Below are 20,148 nucleotides of genomic sequence, written 5' to 3'. Positions count from 1 at the left end.
AAAACCTAAGCAGGAAGACTGGCTTTTCCACCATGCTATCCACAAAACCCCTCTTGAAGAAAGGAAAGGGCAAGGATCCTGTACAGGGAAAACAGTCTTTGGTGTTCAACTGTGCAGTTGTTTGCCTGTTGTGGGTTTTGGCTTTTTTTCTTTGCAAAAGCCTTTAGGTGAATTTGTTCTAGAAAGGGAAGATAAGTTTATTTGAAGATAATTTTTTTCTTCATTGTGAGGAAAGTGGCAGCAAGTTTAAATTTCAGCTGGTATGTATTAGTTCATGGTTTTAAAGTTGATTGAATGTGAAACTTCATTTGAAATAGCTATAATTCTTACTATGTTAATGCTTACTAACAAATTCATCCTAGTGCAATGACTGCCAAGAGGAGTGGATGGGACACTTAAAAGTCAAAAATCAAACATTCCTCCCAGATAATGCCTGGTGTCTGCTGAAGTGTTCTGAGTAGGCACTAGGGTAGCTTCCATAGTGAGGCAGAACTAAGCAGGGCTGGATGGGGGCTTTTGTAGTGAATTCTGTGGTGCAGGTTCATGGTTTCAGATTCTGTGCATCACAGGATGCTCTTTCTGAGTGGATTATGAACTGCTAATCTGTGGCAGGAAGATGTGTATAATGAAACTATGCTACATCACTTGAAGAACGCTTGAAAATATCTTGTCATTGTCAACATCATTTATATTTTATCAGCTGTCTTACTTGATACTGTTTGACAGGCTGGATGAAAGATGTGAGAAAAACCTCCAAAAACATCAAAATAGGTGAGCCTCTGGTTTATGTTTGTTTGCTTACTTTTTATCTTCTTCAGATGCTAGGAGAGGAAAGGAAGGCTTTCTTCCAGGGCTGTATGGGAAGGAATGAAAATTACCTTAGCACAGCTGTATGAAGAAAATATCTGAGAAGAAAAATTAAAGCAGTTAACTGTAGATAGTTAAATAACTGAAGTGTTGACCCTCTTGATGCCTTTATGTTTTGCCTTAGCTTCTTAGTCTGAGTAAATCGTGGGTTACAGTGCCCTCCCTGGAGGAATGCTAGTATATAACACTGTGTGCCTCCTTAGGGAAAGAAGTCTTCGAACTTGTTTGCTTGGGGTTCTGTGTAGTTAAAAAGAAAAAAAAAATCCAAATCTGAGTCAATCAGTAAGGCTTTCCTGCATGATAGGAGAAAAGTCAGGCTTTGACTCTTCTCCTCTTGAAGCTGGGAACTCATGGGATGTGTTACAGTGTGTGTCTGTAGGGAAAATGGCAAACATTACTGTAGAGATTCTTCTGTGCTAGACTTCTTACATTTGTCTATAGCAAGAATTCTGTGCAACTGTTAAGTGCATCTTGATTCAGAGGGGAGTATGAAATTTGAAATGTATTAGAAAAATTGAATGCTCAGTCAGATATTTTAATGTACTTCAGCTGCCAGAGGATAAAGCCTTTGAAATCTCTCTATACTCTTCTAAAACACTCTTTTACAACCATGGTAGTTAGAAGGGGCTTAGACATAGCTCCTTAAAATCCTGTGGGCATGATTGCCTTTTCCTGTGGGCATGATTGTCAACTGTTCCAAGAGCAGCTTTCCTGAATGTTTTTAATGTTTTGTGTTTTTATAAAAAGAAATTACACAAGCTCAAGTGCTTTCCAAAAATAAAAAATTGTTGTAGGCTTTGAGTTGAGTAGAAGAGTGTAGTAATATAGGGCTGTGTATGGAGTAAATTAGAGGTGAACTTTTCTACCTCATTATTGTGGTAGAAGAGATGCACAACTTAAAGATTGGTGTCTTGTGTTGTTACTGCTTTAAAACTCTACTTAAAGCTGCAAGTGGGAGTTCAGTTTAGGTCATTCAATCAAATGAAGGTATCTTCTCTTAGAACTTGCATCAGTGCTGTTCATTAAGTAAACTTAAAATGAAGATTTCTTACAGTGTCAGTTTATCTATGCTGCTGAGGTTGGTCAGAGTGGAAAAGCAATTATCTCAGTCATGGGATATGATTTTTAGTAGCAAATCTGCTTGTATCTGCTGTATTCTGTTTCTGCAGAAACTTTCCAGTGTAGATAATAAATTCTTAATTTTCACTACTGATTGACAACTTTGCCTGATAGTGCCTCGAATTTTGTTTGATGGATGGACTTACCAAGACTTTGAAAGTGTTTTTGGCAGTGAAGATGAGATAGAGGAGCTTTCCAAGAACATGGTTCTGCTAGCCAAGGTAAAAAAACCTATTTATGATGCTTATAAAATAGTGTGAGATGATATTTGTTTCTTTTTGTAATAGATGTTTTCTCATTTTTTGTGATTTTGTATTTTACAAAATAAAATTTGCTCAAAACAATAAGGCAGAATTCTTAATAGTGTGTCCTAGTATGTGTCCAGTTCCTGTAACTATGAAGTGTAGCAACACTTAAGTGCAGGTGACTACAAGTCTAGTGTGAGACTACATCAATCTGATCAACATAACCTTGTTGCCATTGGCAACTGCACTTGTGATTATTGCCTGCTTTAAATTTTTTACATTTTTATTAAAAGAATAATTATTGTGCTGTGGCTAAACTGCTTAGTGGTATTTTCTGATAGGCAGAAAAAGTGTTATGAGTGCAATGACTGCTGTTTTCTATACAGGAAGGCATTCAGGTTCAGTGGGATAAAGCTAAGGAGCCACTTTTAATACCAAGAATCACTCACTGGATATGTGTTACTGAACAATTTTTCTCAGGTCTGATCAAACAGTTTCCTCAAAATGTTAAGAGGCTAGGGAGAGGAGAAGAGGAATCTTTCTAAGGTTTCTGGCCAACCCTTTTCCTAATGGCATTAGAGCTATCCCATATGTGGGACTAGACAAAAGACAATCAGCATTAGTGGTTGATTCATGGCAGCCTGTTTATTGTCAGAATGAGAGTTCTCACTTGCTGCAAGACGTAAAGAAATCTCCGAGTGCTCTAGAGGAAGTTGGATGTAGAGTTACACTGAGTAATTTCCTAAAATTTGTGACCAATACATCAATTTTAGGTCCTCAGTAACATTTGACCTCTTAAGGAAGTCAACTCAAGTACAACAGTATCCTTGATCATGCTAAGAATAAATTATCCAAAGAGAGACTAATTGTGGGAGATATTTAGAATCATGTTGATGCCAAATTAGCATTTACATCTTTAGACTCAAGAGATAATGAGTTTTTTCCCCTGATATAAATGTAAAAGTGTGTCAAATTATTTGCTTAACAACCACTTTTCATTAGTGTCTGAATTTTCCTAACACGATATTGGTTTATTCTGTACGAGTAGATATTATGGATAACTGATAGAGATTAGTTCAACTAATAGATATTAGTTCAACTTCTGCATTATTTAAGTTTTTCTTGGACTTCTCCATGAAATGCTGTGTTAAAGATGAATCTGGTGTAAGAATACAAAGACTGTTCAATCTGTAGTAGTAAAGAAAAATACCTGCATGGTTGTTAACTGTGTTGTTGACAATTCTCTTTATTTAGAATGAAAATTTTGATGGTTTTGTAGTTGAAGTTTGGAGTCAACTGGGAAATCAAAAGCAAACGTGAGTATAAATCTCTAGGGTGCAATTCCTAAAAATCATCTCCTTTAAAGCATCTTTTTGATTTGTCCATGTTGATTTGAATAGGTGTTTATAAATAAATGCACTTCATTGTAGAACAACTGAAGGTTGTTCTGCTTGTCTTACTGTGAAGCAGAGGGGTTTACTTCACTCTACATGAGATCAAAGATTACATAATAATCTTCACAGTGGGTTTAGCGGGCCATGTTAGTCTTTCTTGAGTTTTGCATGATGTAACTTGTACAAAGATGTAGAGGGTACCTTGGTTGCACACTCACTCCCATGTTGGCACTGGCCTTTATCACAATATTGTTTGTTTTGGGTCACTGGGTGGGGCTTGGAACAGTGTGATACTTTCAAGAATTAAGGCAAACACCAAACTTCTGATTCATGAAGAAAACGCAGACTATGGTGGTGAAATTAATGATTCAGTGCAGGAATCTGAAGATGTTTTGTTAGTTGCTCAGGAAATTCAGGCATCCATTTCTCTCAAGCACAGTGTTTCTTACAGATCTCTATTGCCTGAAATGTCTGGGGGAAAATAGCTTCAAGCTGAACAGAATTCTGAGTTCGTATGGAAGACTTTCACCGTTCAAAAAATGGTTACTTCAAGTTATTCTGGTTAGCTCAAATGTTGCTGACTGATGGCATATATTAGTTACTTCTCAAGCTGAGTGTATTATTAACAGTCCTACCTTTTCCCTGTAAAATTAACACTTGGGAACAAAAAATTGAAACTGCAGAATCTTTTTGGCTTTGTAAAGGGCTCCATCAATTGCCCTGCAATGAGTAATTTTTCAGCTATATGCTCTTGATTATAATTAGGTGATTTGCCAGGTTATTCCTAAGAGTTTATCTGTATTCTAAGCTCTGAACCTAGTGCAGTGTCTTAATTATGTGGCCAAGAAGGTGACTGAAGCTATTAGTAACTGCCAGTCAGAAGTGGGTGGTAGTGGTCATTTTATTTATTGTGCTTACTGTATTTAGGTAAAATCAATGGTTTTCATATTAGTTAACATAGATGTAAAACAGACTGTGTAACTGTCGTTGTACGACTCACTGAAGATCACTTTAAACACACTGGCATGAAACTGCTGTATTGCAAATGGAACACATCAGCAAAGCAAGCTTTTCTATTAGCTCCAGCATGTATTTATTTGTGGTAAAAATACTGCTCCCTGTCAGGAGTAATGTTGGCTTAAAACAGTGTTGTTTCACAGAATAAGCTGAGTTGGAAGGGATCCATAATAATCATCCAGTTTAGCTCCTGTCCCTGCTCAGCACCATCCCCAAAAAGTCAAACCATGTGCCCAAGTGTGTTGCCCAAAGGCTTCACTCCATCAGGCTGAACTCCATCAGGCTGGTGACCACTTCCCTGGGGAGTCTGTTTCAGTGCCCGAGCACCCTCTGTGTGGGAAACCTTTTTTGAATATGCAGCCTAAATCTCCCCTGATGCAACTGTTACCAGAGAGAAGAGATCAGTGTCTGCACCTCCTCTTCCCTTCAGCAGGAAGTTGTAACTGCAGTGAGGCCCCCCCTCAGTCTTCTCCAGGCTGAACAGACCCATGACCTCAGCTGCTCTTTATACAGGTTCCCCCCAAGGCCCTTCCCCATCCTCATGGCCCTCCTTTGGACACTCTCCAACAGCTTTATGTCATTTTTATCTTGTGGCACCCAGAACTGCCCCCAGCACTGGAGGTGAGGCTGCCCCAGCTCAGAGCAGAGCAGGACAATCCCCTCCCTTGCCTGGCTCTGTGCCTGATGCCCCCCCAGGACAGGGTTGGCCCTCCTGGCTCCCTGCTGACTCAGATTCAACTTGCAGTAACCAAGACCCCCAGGGCCCTTTCCACAGCACAGTTTATCTGTGTGCTGGACATTTTATCCTGAAGGACGCTGTGAGAAACAGGTGTCATAAAAACTGTTTGTACTAGAGGAGATACTGTAGTTTAGTTGCCTTAGCCTTCAGTTACCTGAGTGTTATTTAGGTGAAGCACCACTTCCATTCACTGTCTGTCTGTTATTGATAGAAAGGAGTGGGAAATGTTTTCCATAACTTCTGAAAAGGAAAGGGTTATTCTCACACTGTATAATGGTTACTGGATCCTTTTCTCTGAGTTGGTAATGTGTAATCGTATGTGGCCATTGTGAACAACACTTGAGGGTTATCCTAACTTAAATGTGAGATTGTTTGTCATGGAAACATAGAGGGAAACAGAAGTTAGGAACTGCAGGTTTTCCTCCATTTCAAGACCTGATCTAAGTGCTGTATTGGAAACTCCTCAGTGGGTTTTTCCTCTTTTTATTGCCATGGTTAGAAATGGTTAGTGTTTCAAGTTTCTCAGTGCCTTGGGTTGGGCTTGCAGCATTCTGAGTGATGCCAATTGAGACAGAAAGCTGAAGCTGGGCTCAGTTTGCAGTTATAGCTGTTTTGTGAATGTAGGAGACTCGCATCATTACGTGGAAATTTTGTCTCATGATGCTTCTAAGTTGTGGGACCAGTGTTTTCATTCTGAGATGAAGTGTGTTTTCCTATAATTTGCTTTGAATCTCGGTGACTTGGCTATCCAGTGCCCCAGGAGTTTTCCCTAATAATGTTTCTTGGAGGGAAGAACTTCTTAGAACAGATCTTAAGGGGCAAAATTAAGAGAATTTATTACTTTGCCAAGCCTCTATTTTTATTGCATTTTGAGTGCTGTTACTTTGGTATGTGTTAATTTCATTTTGAGTAGCAGAGCAGTTTCCTTCTGGGTAAGCATGGGTGGTCTTTTGCTTCGCTTGTTCCTGTCAGAAGTTGGAGCAGTGCAATGTCTCCTTTAGCCCACAGCGTGGCAATATTGTAACGCGAGTCACACCCGATCTTCCCTCAGCTTTTGTCTTTCCAAAGTGGCAAACACCGGTAGTAAAGCAAGTCCTTCACCAAGGGAAAGATGGGGATTACTTCGCAGGTGGTGTTAGCACAGAGGTGAACCCTAATCCTTTGGAGAGGTGAAGTGCTTGTAGGATGGCATTGTGCATGCTGCAAATAAAGCACCTGTCATAACTGTTAGGAGCAGTTTAGCTTTCCTGGTTCAGATCCTTCAAGGTCAAATGCCTGAAAGTAGCTTAACCTGCTTTTAGTTAAAGGGACAAAAAGATCATAATGATGCTCCTGGGAACAGATATTTTGCCTTCAAGCTGCTTTCAGAGCAGTCTGACAATATAAGGACACCTGCCTAGCTAATTCATGTTATTTAATGTGAACATGTTTTAATTTAAAAGCAACATTTAAAAATATCTTTTTATTCCTGCCATACAAGGAGTAATATGACATAAGCAGTTAGCAACAGGTTATTGAAACTCAGAACAGGTGCATAAAAATATATGGGTATATGCTGCAGCTGCCAGCTTGCTTTATGCAATGTTAGAGCAGTGGTGTCGATCTAGGGAAAAATATTTCACAGAGAATCATTATGGTTTTCATTTTTCAAAACATAAATTAAGTGCATACCTAGCTATTAGATTAATAAATGACACTCAATTATTCTCTGTATTTCATATATCTGTGTTGAGGGGAAAGCTATGGAAATTATTCCCATGGTGTTTTTAACTGTATTATGAAAAAGATCTGTGATCAAATCCAATGCACTGCCTTAGTGGTGCAGGAACACTTGATACAGCACAGGTTTCTTTATCCAGCTTAAAACAACAGCAAGGGAGTTTGCTTACGGAACATTTGCACATGATACAGTGTTTCAGCTATGAAATCAGTCTCCACTCTTTAAAGACGAGTTGCAGTGATACTGTCTAGCAGAGTGCACCCAGACACAGATGGCTCTGCAAAAGAATATGAAAACCTGCAAATTAGTGTCCTAACTCACCAACAGACTGGGCTATGATTTAAAACTACTTCATATATCAGAAAGCTGGAGTAATTGCAGCTGAGGGTCTCTTCTCAGTTGATCTCAGCTGAGCAAGTGTCACCACGAGATACCTCTTTTCAATAGCTGAACCTGAATATTGGATGGGCATTCTCATAACACATGCTCTCCCTTGATGCTGGTGCTTTAAATTTGCCTAAAAACTTTGTGATGATTAAATTATATAAGAATCTTCATGTAACAGGGTAATAGTGCGAGCTCTTCAGTAACACATAAATCCTGTGACCTGCCTCTTTAAGAACCTGTGATAACTGAGCATTTTTAAAATTAGGTAAACTTAGAACTTCTCTCTAGGCCCTTTGCATGTTTCTAGAAAACCTTTCTTTTTTGGGGTACTTAAGTGAACTTTGGAAATGAATGAAAAATTTTACTTTGAGGCCCAAGGAGTTACCTAGGAAGGGTCTTCAGTTTCCTGTTTATTTTAGCTGGCATCACAGATGAGGTGAAATGTTGCTCAGAAGTTGTGCTGCTGGTATCCACTAAAACATGAAGTTCAGTGGTTTCAGGCTCACTAAATAACTTCTCTTTTATGTCCTCTTAAGCAGAACTAACTCAAACTAGTTTCGGTTTTTCAAGAACAAAAAAAATTTTTAAGCATTCTGGTTTGGGGTTATAGAATTGTTCTGTAATGCTTAGCAGACTCTTAAATTATATAAATCCTTTGTGCTGCTTTATTTTGCATATTCAGTACATGTTGATTTATCAACATTATCAACTTCTATAAGAGAATTGCATGCCTGAATATATCTGCCTGCTTTCATGTTAAATATCCTGAGCAGCCTCTTTGGCTGTTGATGTAGGAGCCTTGGTGCCTTGAGTCTTACACAGCAATGCTGTATGCATGCTTTTTATACTTTCACATGTATAAAATGGTATTTGAATCTTCTGTTTAGGTTCTTAATTTTAGAAATAACACCTGTTCCATCTGAAGAACCTGAGTTGCTTTGATATGTGTGCATGGGCCTGTTTTGGAGGCTTTATACTGACCACTTCAGGCTGTTGCAGATGTCTAATACAGGTACTTTGAAGTACCCTCTGTAGCACAGCTACCTACTTTTTACTTGTGTTTTCTGGGAATAGAATTACTAATGTACAAATCACAGTGGCATCAAATTTAATGGGAGATGAAAGACTGCATCTAACTGATGCTGCGTCTTTTCATGCTGGCAATCATTGCACAAAAGGGTTCAGCTGCCCACCTTTTTACCCTAACACATAGGAAAGCAGTCTCCTAATAGAAATCTAAATTAGCTGAGATATCCTGTGCAGATGATACCTCAATTCTAATCTATTTTGCTGCTTCTTATAGTTTAAATAATTGTCTTTTTTTTTTTTTCCTAAAACTTTCCTGCCTGATTTTGCAATAAAGTATTCCAAGTTACTAATCCCATTGCATTTAAGTTTAGAAATGTGCATGGCAGAAATATTGAGAGACCTGAGCAAGCAAAGGTTCTCCTGCTTATTTAGTTAACAGCTAGACAAGACCATGTCTCACTTACTAATCTCAATTGTGGGTTTTCTGGGGGGTTTATTTCTCTCCAGAGACTTGGATATGTTGTAAAAAAGGCATAATATACTCATAATACTCTCACAGGCTACATAAAAATACACACAATATTCTGATCAGTCCAGCATTACTTGACAGCTGGTATTGCCATCACACAAAATCAATCTGAAAAACGTGATTTTTTTGTCACTCTATGCAGAAGATGACCTTCAGGCATCTTATTAATGTTGGTAGGAGTATAGGAGGAAAAACACTTCTGGTAGTTGTATACTTCATGTTAGTCCCTGAAAAATTAATCTATTAATCAAAGATTTGCCATAATTCACTCCAGTTTCTTGGTATTAACTAGGCAGTGAAATGGCAGAAAAGGATAATTTCTTCTTCAAGTAGACAGCTTTATTTTGTCCAATTTTCTTGACAAGGCATAAATTTTAGGGAGCAGTGGCTCCCAGTTTGTGCAGAAAGGTGACTAAGTTGGAAAGCTGCAGTGCTTTGAAGGGTGGTATAACTGAAGGGAAGGGTATGAAAACCTTTCATATCTTCTGCAAAGCCTTTCAAATGCATTTGCATCCCCCTCTTGTGCACTGAAGTAAAAACTCTTCTACAAAACACAGTAGACCAGCAATGCTGGAAAAAGTGATTTTTGGAAAAATAAGCTTGTCACAAACTGTGGGTGATAAAAATTTGGAGGTCTGCATACTTTATAGGAGACAAGGTACCTTGAAATCATAAACACTTGGAAAATTTACCTACCAAATAGTAATGATAAGAGAAGGCCTGAAACAGTATGAATTAAGTAGATCTTACCTGGCTCAAGATAGAATATTAAAGCTGCCAATATTTCAGTAGCTACTGTGAAGTTAAACTTTATTATAGTGAAGTGTCTGGTAAATATTTAATGAAGCTTTTTTAGAAAGATTGATTCTATTTCTAGTTTCCTGTACCTCATTGTAATGTTTAATATTTCAGTAGCTTTTCTTTCAAAATTATCAATGGTAACATTGGGGAATATTGCACCTAAAACACTGGAAAACACTGTTGGGACACAGTGAAGTTTTAATTTATAGCACAATAAATGAATATTCTTCTAATGGTATTTGGAGGAGAGGGAAAAGTGCACATTTGATTTACTTCATCTGTCTTGGTCAGCACATGGAAGTGAGCCTAAATTAAGTCTTTAGCCATTAATCCTGCCCGATTTGCCAGAAAGTTTTCAGAGCCCAGAACCCTGTCTTGACAGATTAGTGAATAGATATTAATCTGAGTTTCTTGAGCAAAAATCTGCAATTGTCCAGCTGTCCTTTTTCTTCTTGACCTCCTTCAAGTTGAAGGTAATTATTTTTCAGCCAGATCAATACTAATTGAATTTTGTGGGTGCAGAGTAGGAAGTGACTGTTTAATAGTAGCCTGGTTTAGAATCCCAAATGCATCAACATTCCAAAGTGCATTCCTGTCCCTTTTTCATACCTCAAATCTCTGTCCTGTTTTCACAGTTGTAGGTTATGGTTCTCCACTTACACATTTCAAAAGATGACCCTTTTGTGCAGCTACTGTTTTTGTGGGTATATCACTGCCTTTATGGATCAGTCTTTGCCTCTGCAGAACAGGAGTGAGAGTGTTAACCTTGTTTCTGAATGAAAAAGATGTAATCATGTTCTGCACCTATGCTAGGTTCTTTCATCCTATCTGGCCCTTCTTTTTATCCCCTCATATTCTAAATAGTTAAAGTCAGTTAATGTTTTGCATGGTGTAGAGTTTTCAAAGCTTCTACAGCTAACAAAGGCAGCCAGGCAGAGAAGAGAGATCTCTGCTGATGAAACTGTAGAATAATCTCAAGGTGAGGGGAATTGATTATTTGGTCAAATTTATCTTTAGTATCTTTGACATCTAATAAAGGTTGAGTTATACTGTAGTTTGGGCATAATTAGTTAAAAAGTTCACTAAGCCACGAGATACAAATCAGTGGGAAAGCTTGCTTACCTAGTTTTAATACTGATTATAGTTTTTGATAAGATTATGCCTTGTGGGAGTTGTGATAGATGTTGTGTTTGTATCAATAAATGTCACTTCAGCTTAGTGTTGTAATTTTTTAATGTGTACCTGTGGAAAATGATTCTTCTATGATATAATTGTTTTGTCTGAATAGTGACACTCCTAATGTCATTCTCCCTTATCCCCAATGGAATGAATGTGGTGAAGTAACAGGAGAGAAAGCTGTGGTTTCCCAGAGCAAGAATGGTAGAAGTACCTGCTGCAGACAGACCAAAATCTGATTCTTGTAATCCCATGTCTTCTCCCAGAAGAGAAATATAGGTGGCAATGTGATAGTTCATTGTTAAGGGCTGTTCAGCACAGCCAACTCTCAAACTGTAAGCACAAAATATTGCTGATATTGGGAAGGTGATAAAACGTGCCAGGATTTTGAGAGTAATGGTTTTTGTAGGTCCTAGGAAGTTTTCATCAGCCATCAAACCTTTTCAGGGAAAATGTAAATATTTAGTTACCTTTGGATAGCATCTACATTGTCAAAATCAAGCATAATTACTGTAATGGATAATTATATAGGAAGAGCAATAGCTTCAGGAGAATATCTCTAGGATTATACTGCCTTGAAAGGCATGACAGTACCAAGATGTTGTTTCTGAGAGTTCAGGTCTAATCCAGTTTAAGTGGAGCAGACAGCTTGAATGATGGCTTTTGTCTACTCTGCCTTTCCTGCTTAAGCAATTTTAGCCTCCTGGAATGGATGGTGAAGTTGCTTTCTATTTGGTTTTGGTTTAAGTGTAGTCCTAAACAGATCTAGAGTTCGATACTAATGCCATCTGACTGTGTTTGTGGATCCTCTTGGCCAGTTGAAAAATAGGCAAGTTAACTTTGTTCTGAAAAACCAAATCATTTAAGAAAGGCACTCAAAAGGGCCATGTTTGCAGTGCAAATTTAAGGTAATATTGGATTCCTCTTAAGATAACATTAAACTTTGTTTCTGCAGGTTGAAGGGTTTTCTATTAACATCACCATTCCAGTTAAGAGTGCTAAAACCAGTTTGCATAAGAATTTTTAAGTTTATTTTCCTATTGAAATACCAAGAATATGGATATGAAAATCAGCTTTTGTGGCAGTCTTTATTTTAATGATGCAGACCGAAGATGCTATTTTCAGGTGTTTTGACACTGTCAAACATGTATTTTGTAGGTATACAGTGCAGTATGGGGAAACAAAAGGATTATTTATACAGGGGAAAAAAACCAGCAGAAGAAATGTTTCTAAGCACAGGCCTCACAAATATCCCTTGAAGAGTGCATGTTTTGCTGTGAAAGCATCTTCACAAATTCTTGTGTGTAGCAACCAGTGATAACTTGAATCTCTTCAAAAGCTGCTTCTTCAGAACAATGTTTGGTTCTTCTATTGATCTAATTCATTTCACCAAAAATTACCTCAAGAGGTGACCTACTCTGATAAGTTATGCTGGCTTGTTTTCCATGCTAACAATGCATAGTTAGATTAAAATAAAACTAAGAACTCCAAGGTGATCACTAGTTCCAATAAAACTAAGGCTGTCTCAAGCAGTGAGACAGTTCATAGTCCTTAAAGAGGGTAAACCTAATTGCTAATTAGGTCTTCCTAATTGATTTTTTCTGCGATGATCATTTGCAACAAATTGTGTTTGTCTCTCTTGCCAGTTGCATCTTTTCAATTATTACTACTGTTACTTGTTCTTGTCAGTATATAGCAGCACTTTTGCTGCCTTTCTCTCTAATACTGTATTTATATTTCAGGGAGTTGATTCACTTGCTCACTCACCTTTCTGAAGCTCTGCATGAAGCACAACTTAAACTCATACTGGTCATCCCTCCTGCAGTTGCAGCAGGGTGAGTATTCCTATTCAGATGGCAGTTTCTAGTTGAGAAATACTTTCTTGTCTGATAAACAGTTAAGTTTAAAGCTTTGTTTCAAGCTGTGCAGTTTAAAAGAAGAGGAAATTGTTTGGGTTTGGTTAGTAGTGCTTTCTCCACGCATATTGCAGTGAATAGTCTTGGTAACTATGTGTACTCATACATATCTTTTAATTTTGATGTGATAGAGGAGCCAACAAGGAGAGGTCCTGTGCTGGGCCTTGTTCTCCCCCACATTCCAGCTGGGGTATTGTGAGAACAGAGTAGAGGGACAGAATCCCCTGCCTTGACCTGCTGGCCACACTTCCCTTGGTGCAGGCCAGGATGTGGTTGGCTTTCCCAGCTGCAAGTGCACAGTTTGCTAACAATTGCACAGTTGGCAGTGCAAGATTATTTTCCGCCACCCAAGTTTCCTTTCTTCCTTTAAGCTGTTCAGCAACCTTATGCCTGCATATGAAAACTCAGTAATGTAAATCAAACAGAGAAGCATTGTTAGGTACTTTTTTCAAATGCAAGTTAGTAGACAACTAACAAAAAATATGACAATTTATTATTTTTCTCACTTTGGGCTGTACAGCAGTATGGATAGGCTCGCAGCCAATACAGATTATGACAGTTTAACAGCACAGTTTCAGGACAGTGTTGTACAGCCTCCTAAATTTCTTGTAGGCTGTCACATCTTTCAGTGTACATTCATCTTCCAAGTGCCAAAAAGGCTGAGGAAATTGAATGCCTGAGCAGTCTGGTAAATATTGCTTCTGTGACTGAACTTTTTCCTGCAATGACCTCAAGTTTTTGTTGGGTTTTATGAGGAGGTCCTACAGCATGTAGGGGAAATAAAGCATTTCTGCTTACAGCTATCTGTGCAGATTTAAATGCATCTGACTGTAAAGATTTAGGGATCCTGTAGTAAGTTTCTAAAAGGTTGTCTGTGTGCTGCAGTTGATTAGCATCTGCCCTATAACTGTGGTGTCACCACTCCTTGTAGGTTAGTAATGTAATCCCATCCAAACCAATTCCTGAATATAACTACTTTCTACCATTTTAGGACTGTAAGCTCAGAACAGTATCTACCTAATTTTATTCTTCAATAGCTGCCTGAAATCTGATTGCAGTTTGTTTTCTGTCAAGTATGTACTTGAGGGTATTTCTTGTTTCTTTATATTTTCCTCTGTTGCATGCTATAACTGATTTATATCCTTACAAGAAGTAGCTAGTTTAATGACACAATCCCTTTGCTTCTGTGTGGGGCTGATCACTTCATTTTGATAGGCAGAGAGAGAGAAACAAGAAAACAGTAAATGTGGCGAAAGAAAACAATAAATTTCATGTAATTTGGTAAAGTAGGCAGTTTTGTAAAATATTACCTGTGCAGAGCCCTTTACTTACAGGATTGAAGGCCTAGCTGTATTTTGAGGTGATTCCTTCCTATCCCTCAAACACCTATGCTTTTACCTTGTGTCTGGATCATTAATCCTCTAATTTCTGCCAGATTTCTCTGGAAAATTGTGTGCTGGTTTGCCTTTGCATCACATGGTTTTTCAGTGGTGCTAACAAGTATTTTGAATTTCTTCTGATTTGGTTAAATAAAAAAAAAAAAAATGCAAAATTATTATGTTTTATCTCCTGTTTGTCATTTATTCCAATCTTTCATGCTGCCCTCTTATGTCCTACATCTCATCCCAATTGATAGTTACTTTAAAAAGTAATTTTCTGTTGCTACTAATTTTATTCTTTACAGGTAAAGCAAAAGAGAACTTTTTAAACATTTTTCTAAAATGTCTTAGCAGTCACTGCATCACTAAGATGCTTTTAAAAATGCTAATGCATGCTCTGGTAGAATTTAAATAACTGTTGTAAACAGTGTTCATGTTTGAGCATTGCATTTATGCTTTTGGAGGTAGGGAGAAAGTGGAGAATAGCACAAACCTCAACATTCCTGGTCATTGTGATACTTACTGACGTTACCAAGGTCAGCTAGAGGGACCTAAATCTGTCTTGTTTCTCTTAGTCGTGTGGGACTCTACAGTCTATTTTTTCTAAATCCCTAAACAAGAGTTGGACCATCTATAAAACCTCTGTATTCTTAAACATGTTTTGATTGTACCAGAATTTGCATTTTTAAGGTAACTGTCTTTCAGGACTATTTCTTGGATGAACACCACACTGAGGTTTGGATCATGTGCTGCCTCCTGCTGTCCTGCATATTGACATAATAGTGAAGTCACAGTTCTGAAACCTTTCTGAACTGGGATTTAGGGATGTACTACTAGAGCTGGAAGGAGATGTCTATCTAAAGTGCAATTTTTAACCTGGAATAAGTTTCACATGCCTATTCCTAAATGGCCTTTTTTTTTTAGAGGAGCTGTGAGAAATAGCTGCTGTAGTTTATATAAAATAATCTGAAAGTCTCATTCCTGTAAACCAATTATATGTATCTTTATGCATTCCTAAAGTTTTGGGGATTTATCCATAAACCTTTATGGCCCAGGAGAATTCAATAAACACATTCTTTTCAATTGATAAACTTACATAAGCCACCTGTCTGTGTCTTCCATGTAGGTATTCTTATTGCATTAACTAGAAACAGCACTTTAAGTTTTTGAGTAAATAGGTTGTTGCAAATAGATTCATAACTTACAGAAACACTTTTAAACACTCAAAATGTCCATGTATACTTTAAAACTTAGAAATATATTAGATTTCATTATATCAGTAATCAAAATTCTGACATTTTCTTTCCACCTTACTTGACGTTTTGGATAGCAGCTGTACTTGAAAATATTTGATTTATAAGGGTACAAGGCTTGAACTGAAAAGTGCCTCCTACTGTGTGTTAAATATCTTGTGTCTTGAAACTCACTTTGTGTTTTAACACTTCCACATGGTTGAAAGTGTGCTTTAATGCATCTTACATTCTTTAGTTTTTGGAGTCACTATAGACTATTAATCAAAAATACAGCAAAAATATTTATTTGGAAATAAGTACCAAGAAGAATCAAATAATATATCAGAGTTCAGCAGCTGGCAATAGACTGATAAAGGAGACATGAGCTGTATGTGGAGCATTCTACCCAGCTGGAATGTTAGGAGCTGAGACATTGTCCCTTTTGTGTTCTACCCTGATTAAAATTTAAAGAGAGCATAGTCATATGTAAGTTTATTTAGGAATTTGTAATTTAGACTCTTTTGATATGCATTAAGATCAAAGCAGTCTGTCAGCAAATGCTATCTGAAAGGAGACACTTAAGAGCTAAAAATACTAGTTTGCTGAGGGAAAACCCATCTGGAAAATGCAGCACTACTCATGAGATCGAGTGTGGGATGCAGGAAGAAAACATGTTGGATCATCTGTTTAACTTCCCAGATTCAGCTTTTGCAACAAAAACTAAGAGAGACTGATTCTCTACTGAGCCTTGCTTTGGTAACTGAAGGTTCCATTGATGCCTTTGGATTTTGATTTGCTTGTAAAATGTTCTGGACTAAAAGAAAACTTCATTCTTTAAATCCACACATTTTTATAGCTTTTCGTGACATTAACCAGAGGCAGTTGAGCTGGCATAATCAAAAGTAATCAAGAGCTGGGAATGTGTTTGGCTGCTGACTTGGAGGCAGGAGTCTCTCTAACAAGCTTTACTGTCACAGAGAATGCAAGTAGAGCTCCCATGTGGAAAACAGTGATTGAGATAGTGTTTTCATCCACCTGATGTCTAGGAATTGCATGATTTTCCTGCAAATGTAAATGATTTACAAGAGAGAGGAACAGCAGGAGCCAAAGCTATTCTTTGTGAAGTGTGTGTAATTCTCCCTTGTGGATTGGAGTCTTGCAGTTGCAGATGTCTGAAGAGACGTGCAAGGATTGCAGTGGTGTGTAAGTGGTTGCTAGAGCAGATGGTTTGCTGAAGACTTCCACTCTGTCTTTCAACAGAATGTCTCAAAAAGTTAGAATTTTACTGGTTTTAACATGCACGAACATTGATGCACATGTAAACTATGGGTACCATTTCTATAAGGTCAGTGGGTAGCCAGGCATATTCTGTCATTTGCTGATGGTTAGTAACTCCACTGGTCCTGCTAATCCTGGGCTTGGTTAAATTCCTGCCTTAAATATATGCAATTCAGTGTTTTATTGTGCTGTAGAAATTTTGCTGGGGAAAGATATGTGGATGTTTTTACACTGATTTCACAAGCCCCTTTCCAAATAGGATAGCTGTGCTGGAGTAAAATACCTTTATGCCTAAATATACACTTGCATAACTATGTTGGGAGGGAAAAATAAATATGGCAAATGAACCTTGAAATTTGGTTGCACCTGTTCCCATAAGTCATAGGCATTGGGTCAGTTATTTTGTTTCTCTCTACTTAAATTCTTTATAATATTATGTATTCTCAAAGCAAAAAGTGAGACTTTATATAGTAACTCTTTTCTGTCTGCAAGTAAATTGAATTTTGTCTGACTAGATTATAGCATGTTTTGTCCAGGTTCAGCAACGATTTTATCCACTGTGTTTCCCAATTACTGTCAAGAAAACAACGAGTAAGGAAAATTAAGTTTATTTACATAAACTATCATCAGTGGGAGCATCAGTAATGTTCCTGTTTCTCTCTGTCCTGGCAAAAACCAAAGACAAAAAGTTCCTGGAAGCCGTAGGTATGGTGTTGTCTTCACAGGGGTTCTCAATCTATCCATGGTTGTATAACCATTACCTTCCTGGCATTTATAGTTTATTACAGACTTTAGACATATGATATAAATATCTTAAGTCTCAGTATACACTCATCAAAATCTGTTCATTTTGTTAAACACAGTGTTAAATAACTCTGTATTTAGGTTGTTAGTAATTTCTTTCCTTGGGTTTTTGTCATCCCCTGAAATATGATCCTTTGGGCAAAGTAGAAATAAAAATGGCATTGGTTGTGTCACTTCATAATACAACACTATATTCTTTATTGATGTTTTAATGGTTAAGATATGCACTAGGCAATTTATCCTGTATGATGGATATCCTTTTAACACACCTCTCTTCAGGCTACAAGGCAGTAGCTGCTCCTTGAATAACAGATGATTCTTTATCTCTTGATGTTGTGCAGAGTCTATAAATGAGAGAAAGTAAACTGTGAAGCAAACAAGTAAACTCAGGTGCTGAGGTGAGAGGCTGCACTGTCAGCATGATCTGTGGTGGAGCACTCCAGTGCACTGCTCGGGGGGTTTCCTGAACTGAAAAGCCCTCAGCGAACTCCACGAGGAGGTGAATTGGTTGAGGAGTATCCAGGAGTCCAAGAGAGAAATGGATTACAGGAATCACACCTTACCTTCCCTGGTAGAGGCCTTTTAGGCAGACAGGGCACATGACACAGAAGATTCCCTGTCATCTTTCCACTTGACTGAGCGTGTGACTTAAGGGATAGGGGGCAGTGGTGACAAGTTCCTGCCTGTTGCGGCAGTTTCATCTCCTCTGCCATTTCCCCAGCTCCCCCACTTTGTCACTATTAAGAGCTTTAGAATTACAGATATAGCCACTGCTGCATTTCTGAGAAAAAAAAAAAATCAAAAATCTGCTGAAAAATCTCTAAAACTTGGGGGCTTTCTGTGTATCGATCATAATTAAAATGCATGGAAGACAGTGTTAGAAAGAGATTGTTTCAATTGCTTAAGATGCCTCAGGTAACACAAAGTAGCTTTATACTTTTAGTAATTTTATCAAGTTTAGCATAATAATAAATAGATGTGTCAAACTTTGATCCTTGATTTAAGTAATTGTATGCAAAATATCTGCTGTTCTTAGCTGTGTTTTAATAACATGCCTGCCAGTACAAAGCAGAGGTCAGTGAGCAAGATGGTTTTATTCAGCCTTGTGGGACACGGTGTTGGGGATTATTAGTAGGAGAAGCACATTATAAACAAACCACTGGAGCTGTTGCTGTCCTCGTGACATTCTCAAAAAATGCTACTAATGGCAAATTGCATACAGTTTTTAGCTAAAATAATTTTTTATCTCCTGGATAGTTTCTGACAGCATATATCAAAGCAGTATTTAAATTAAAACCAAACATGTTTCTCCCTGATAAAAAGTACACTTAATCTCACAGCTTCTAGAAAATTTTCTGTCTTTATTGACTTCTTGAGATGCACAGCTGTAGTGCAGCTGCTTTCATTTTAAAGCTACAGGAACCCAAACCACCTTCTCTCTTCAAATAGTTGAGCACAATGTATGTTCTTGTCTCATCAAAATACAGCTAGCATCCCCAACTTTGGATTTCATATTTGCATATGTAAGGAAAAAGATCTACAGCTTCTCTTCTTGTTACTTAAAACTTCTATAGGTATGTATTATCACTATTTTCCAGCATTAAACTGCCACTTCTTCAAAATTAACATTTCATCTACTCAGTTTATTCTTTATTCTTGCTGCAAAAACATTGTGAATATGAAGTACCGTCTTAAATATCTTCAGCCTTTTCTTTGCAGAGCTGCTGAGCAATGAAAATTACTGGGATCTATGCAATCTTCACTACTGCTATCCAGTAGCAGTCAATATCAGCTTCGTTTTGCTACTCTGCCTCTTGGAAATTTGGCAGGAGGGTAGACATGTTGTTCCTCCTCTTAGTGCTGTCATGCTCTTTTCTGTTTTCTCTATAAATATATATACATATTTGACAGAAAAGTAGGAAGTATTCATTCAGACAATGAATAACTGCTCAGCCTCACACTTCCTCAGCCTAATGGATACCACAATTGATCAGTGTTTTGCATATGTGATAGAGAAAATAGGTGTTTTGGTTTTTTAGGAACTGGTTAGGATACAGATACAAAAATTACATTTTTGTTTTGTATCAGTAATCCGTCATCTTTAAAAGTTGCTGCAGATTCAATTGCCTTGCCATAACTTTGTGTATACAGAATGATATGTTTGTTGGTTTACTATTCCAGTGTGTATTTACACCCTGTTTTCCTTAGAAGTATTTCTAGCAAGTAGCAATTCTGATGTAGAATATGCAAGCAAATAGCAGGGTAATTTTTATGACAATGTATGGTAAACAAATTCAATGGAATTATAAGCAGCTTCTAACATGTGTCTGTCTTGGAGTGAAATGGGAATTATCACTTACTTTTAACATCATTCTCAGGGAGGACTATGTGGGATAGAATGTAGAGCTTTGAAATTTTGGTAAGTAAGTAATGCCAGGGATCAAACCAGCAGGAAACATTGTTTGTTTCAGATGAAGTTTCCAATTGCCGGATTTTGTCAATTAACAGTATATTAG

General features: G+C 37.6%; 1 protein-coding gene across 4 annotated transcripts in view; it reads left to right on the top strand.

Moving 5' to 3' along the window:
- The window catches only part of CHID1 (chitinase domain containing 1), a gene marked incomplete at its 5' end in the record, with an annotated part of 104,032 nt that overhangs the window by 10,556 nt on the left and 73,328 nt on the right, over positions 1-20,148 (top strand). For all 4 annotated transcript variants that reach the window (XM_079308956.1, XM_079308954.1, XM_079308955.1 and 1 more), the window contains 4 exons: positions 727-771; positions 2,101-2,207; positions 3,486-3,547; positions 12,766-12,858. In XM_079308956.1, the coding sequence (XP_079165082.1) occupies positions 727-771; positions 2,101-2,207; positions 3,486-3,547; positions 12,766-12,858 (307 nt within the window). The remainder of the gene's footprint in view (positions 1-726; positions 772-2,100; positions 2,208-3,485; positions 3,548-12,765; positions 12,859-20,148) is intronic.

The sequence above is a fragment of the Erithacus rubecula genome (assembly GCF_903797595.1).
Source record: "Erithacus rubecula genome assembly, chromosome: 6".
Taxonomy (NCBI): domain Eukaryota; kingdom Metazoa; phylum Chordata; class Aves; order Passeriformes; family Muscicapidae; genus Erithacus; species Erithacus rubecula.
This window is presented reverse-complemented; position numbering and strand designations above follow the sequence as displayed.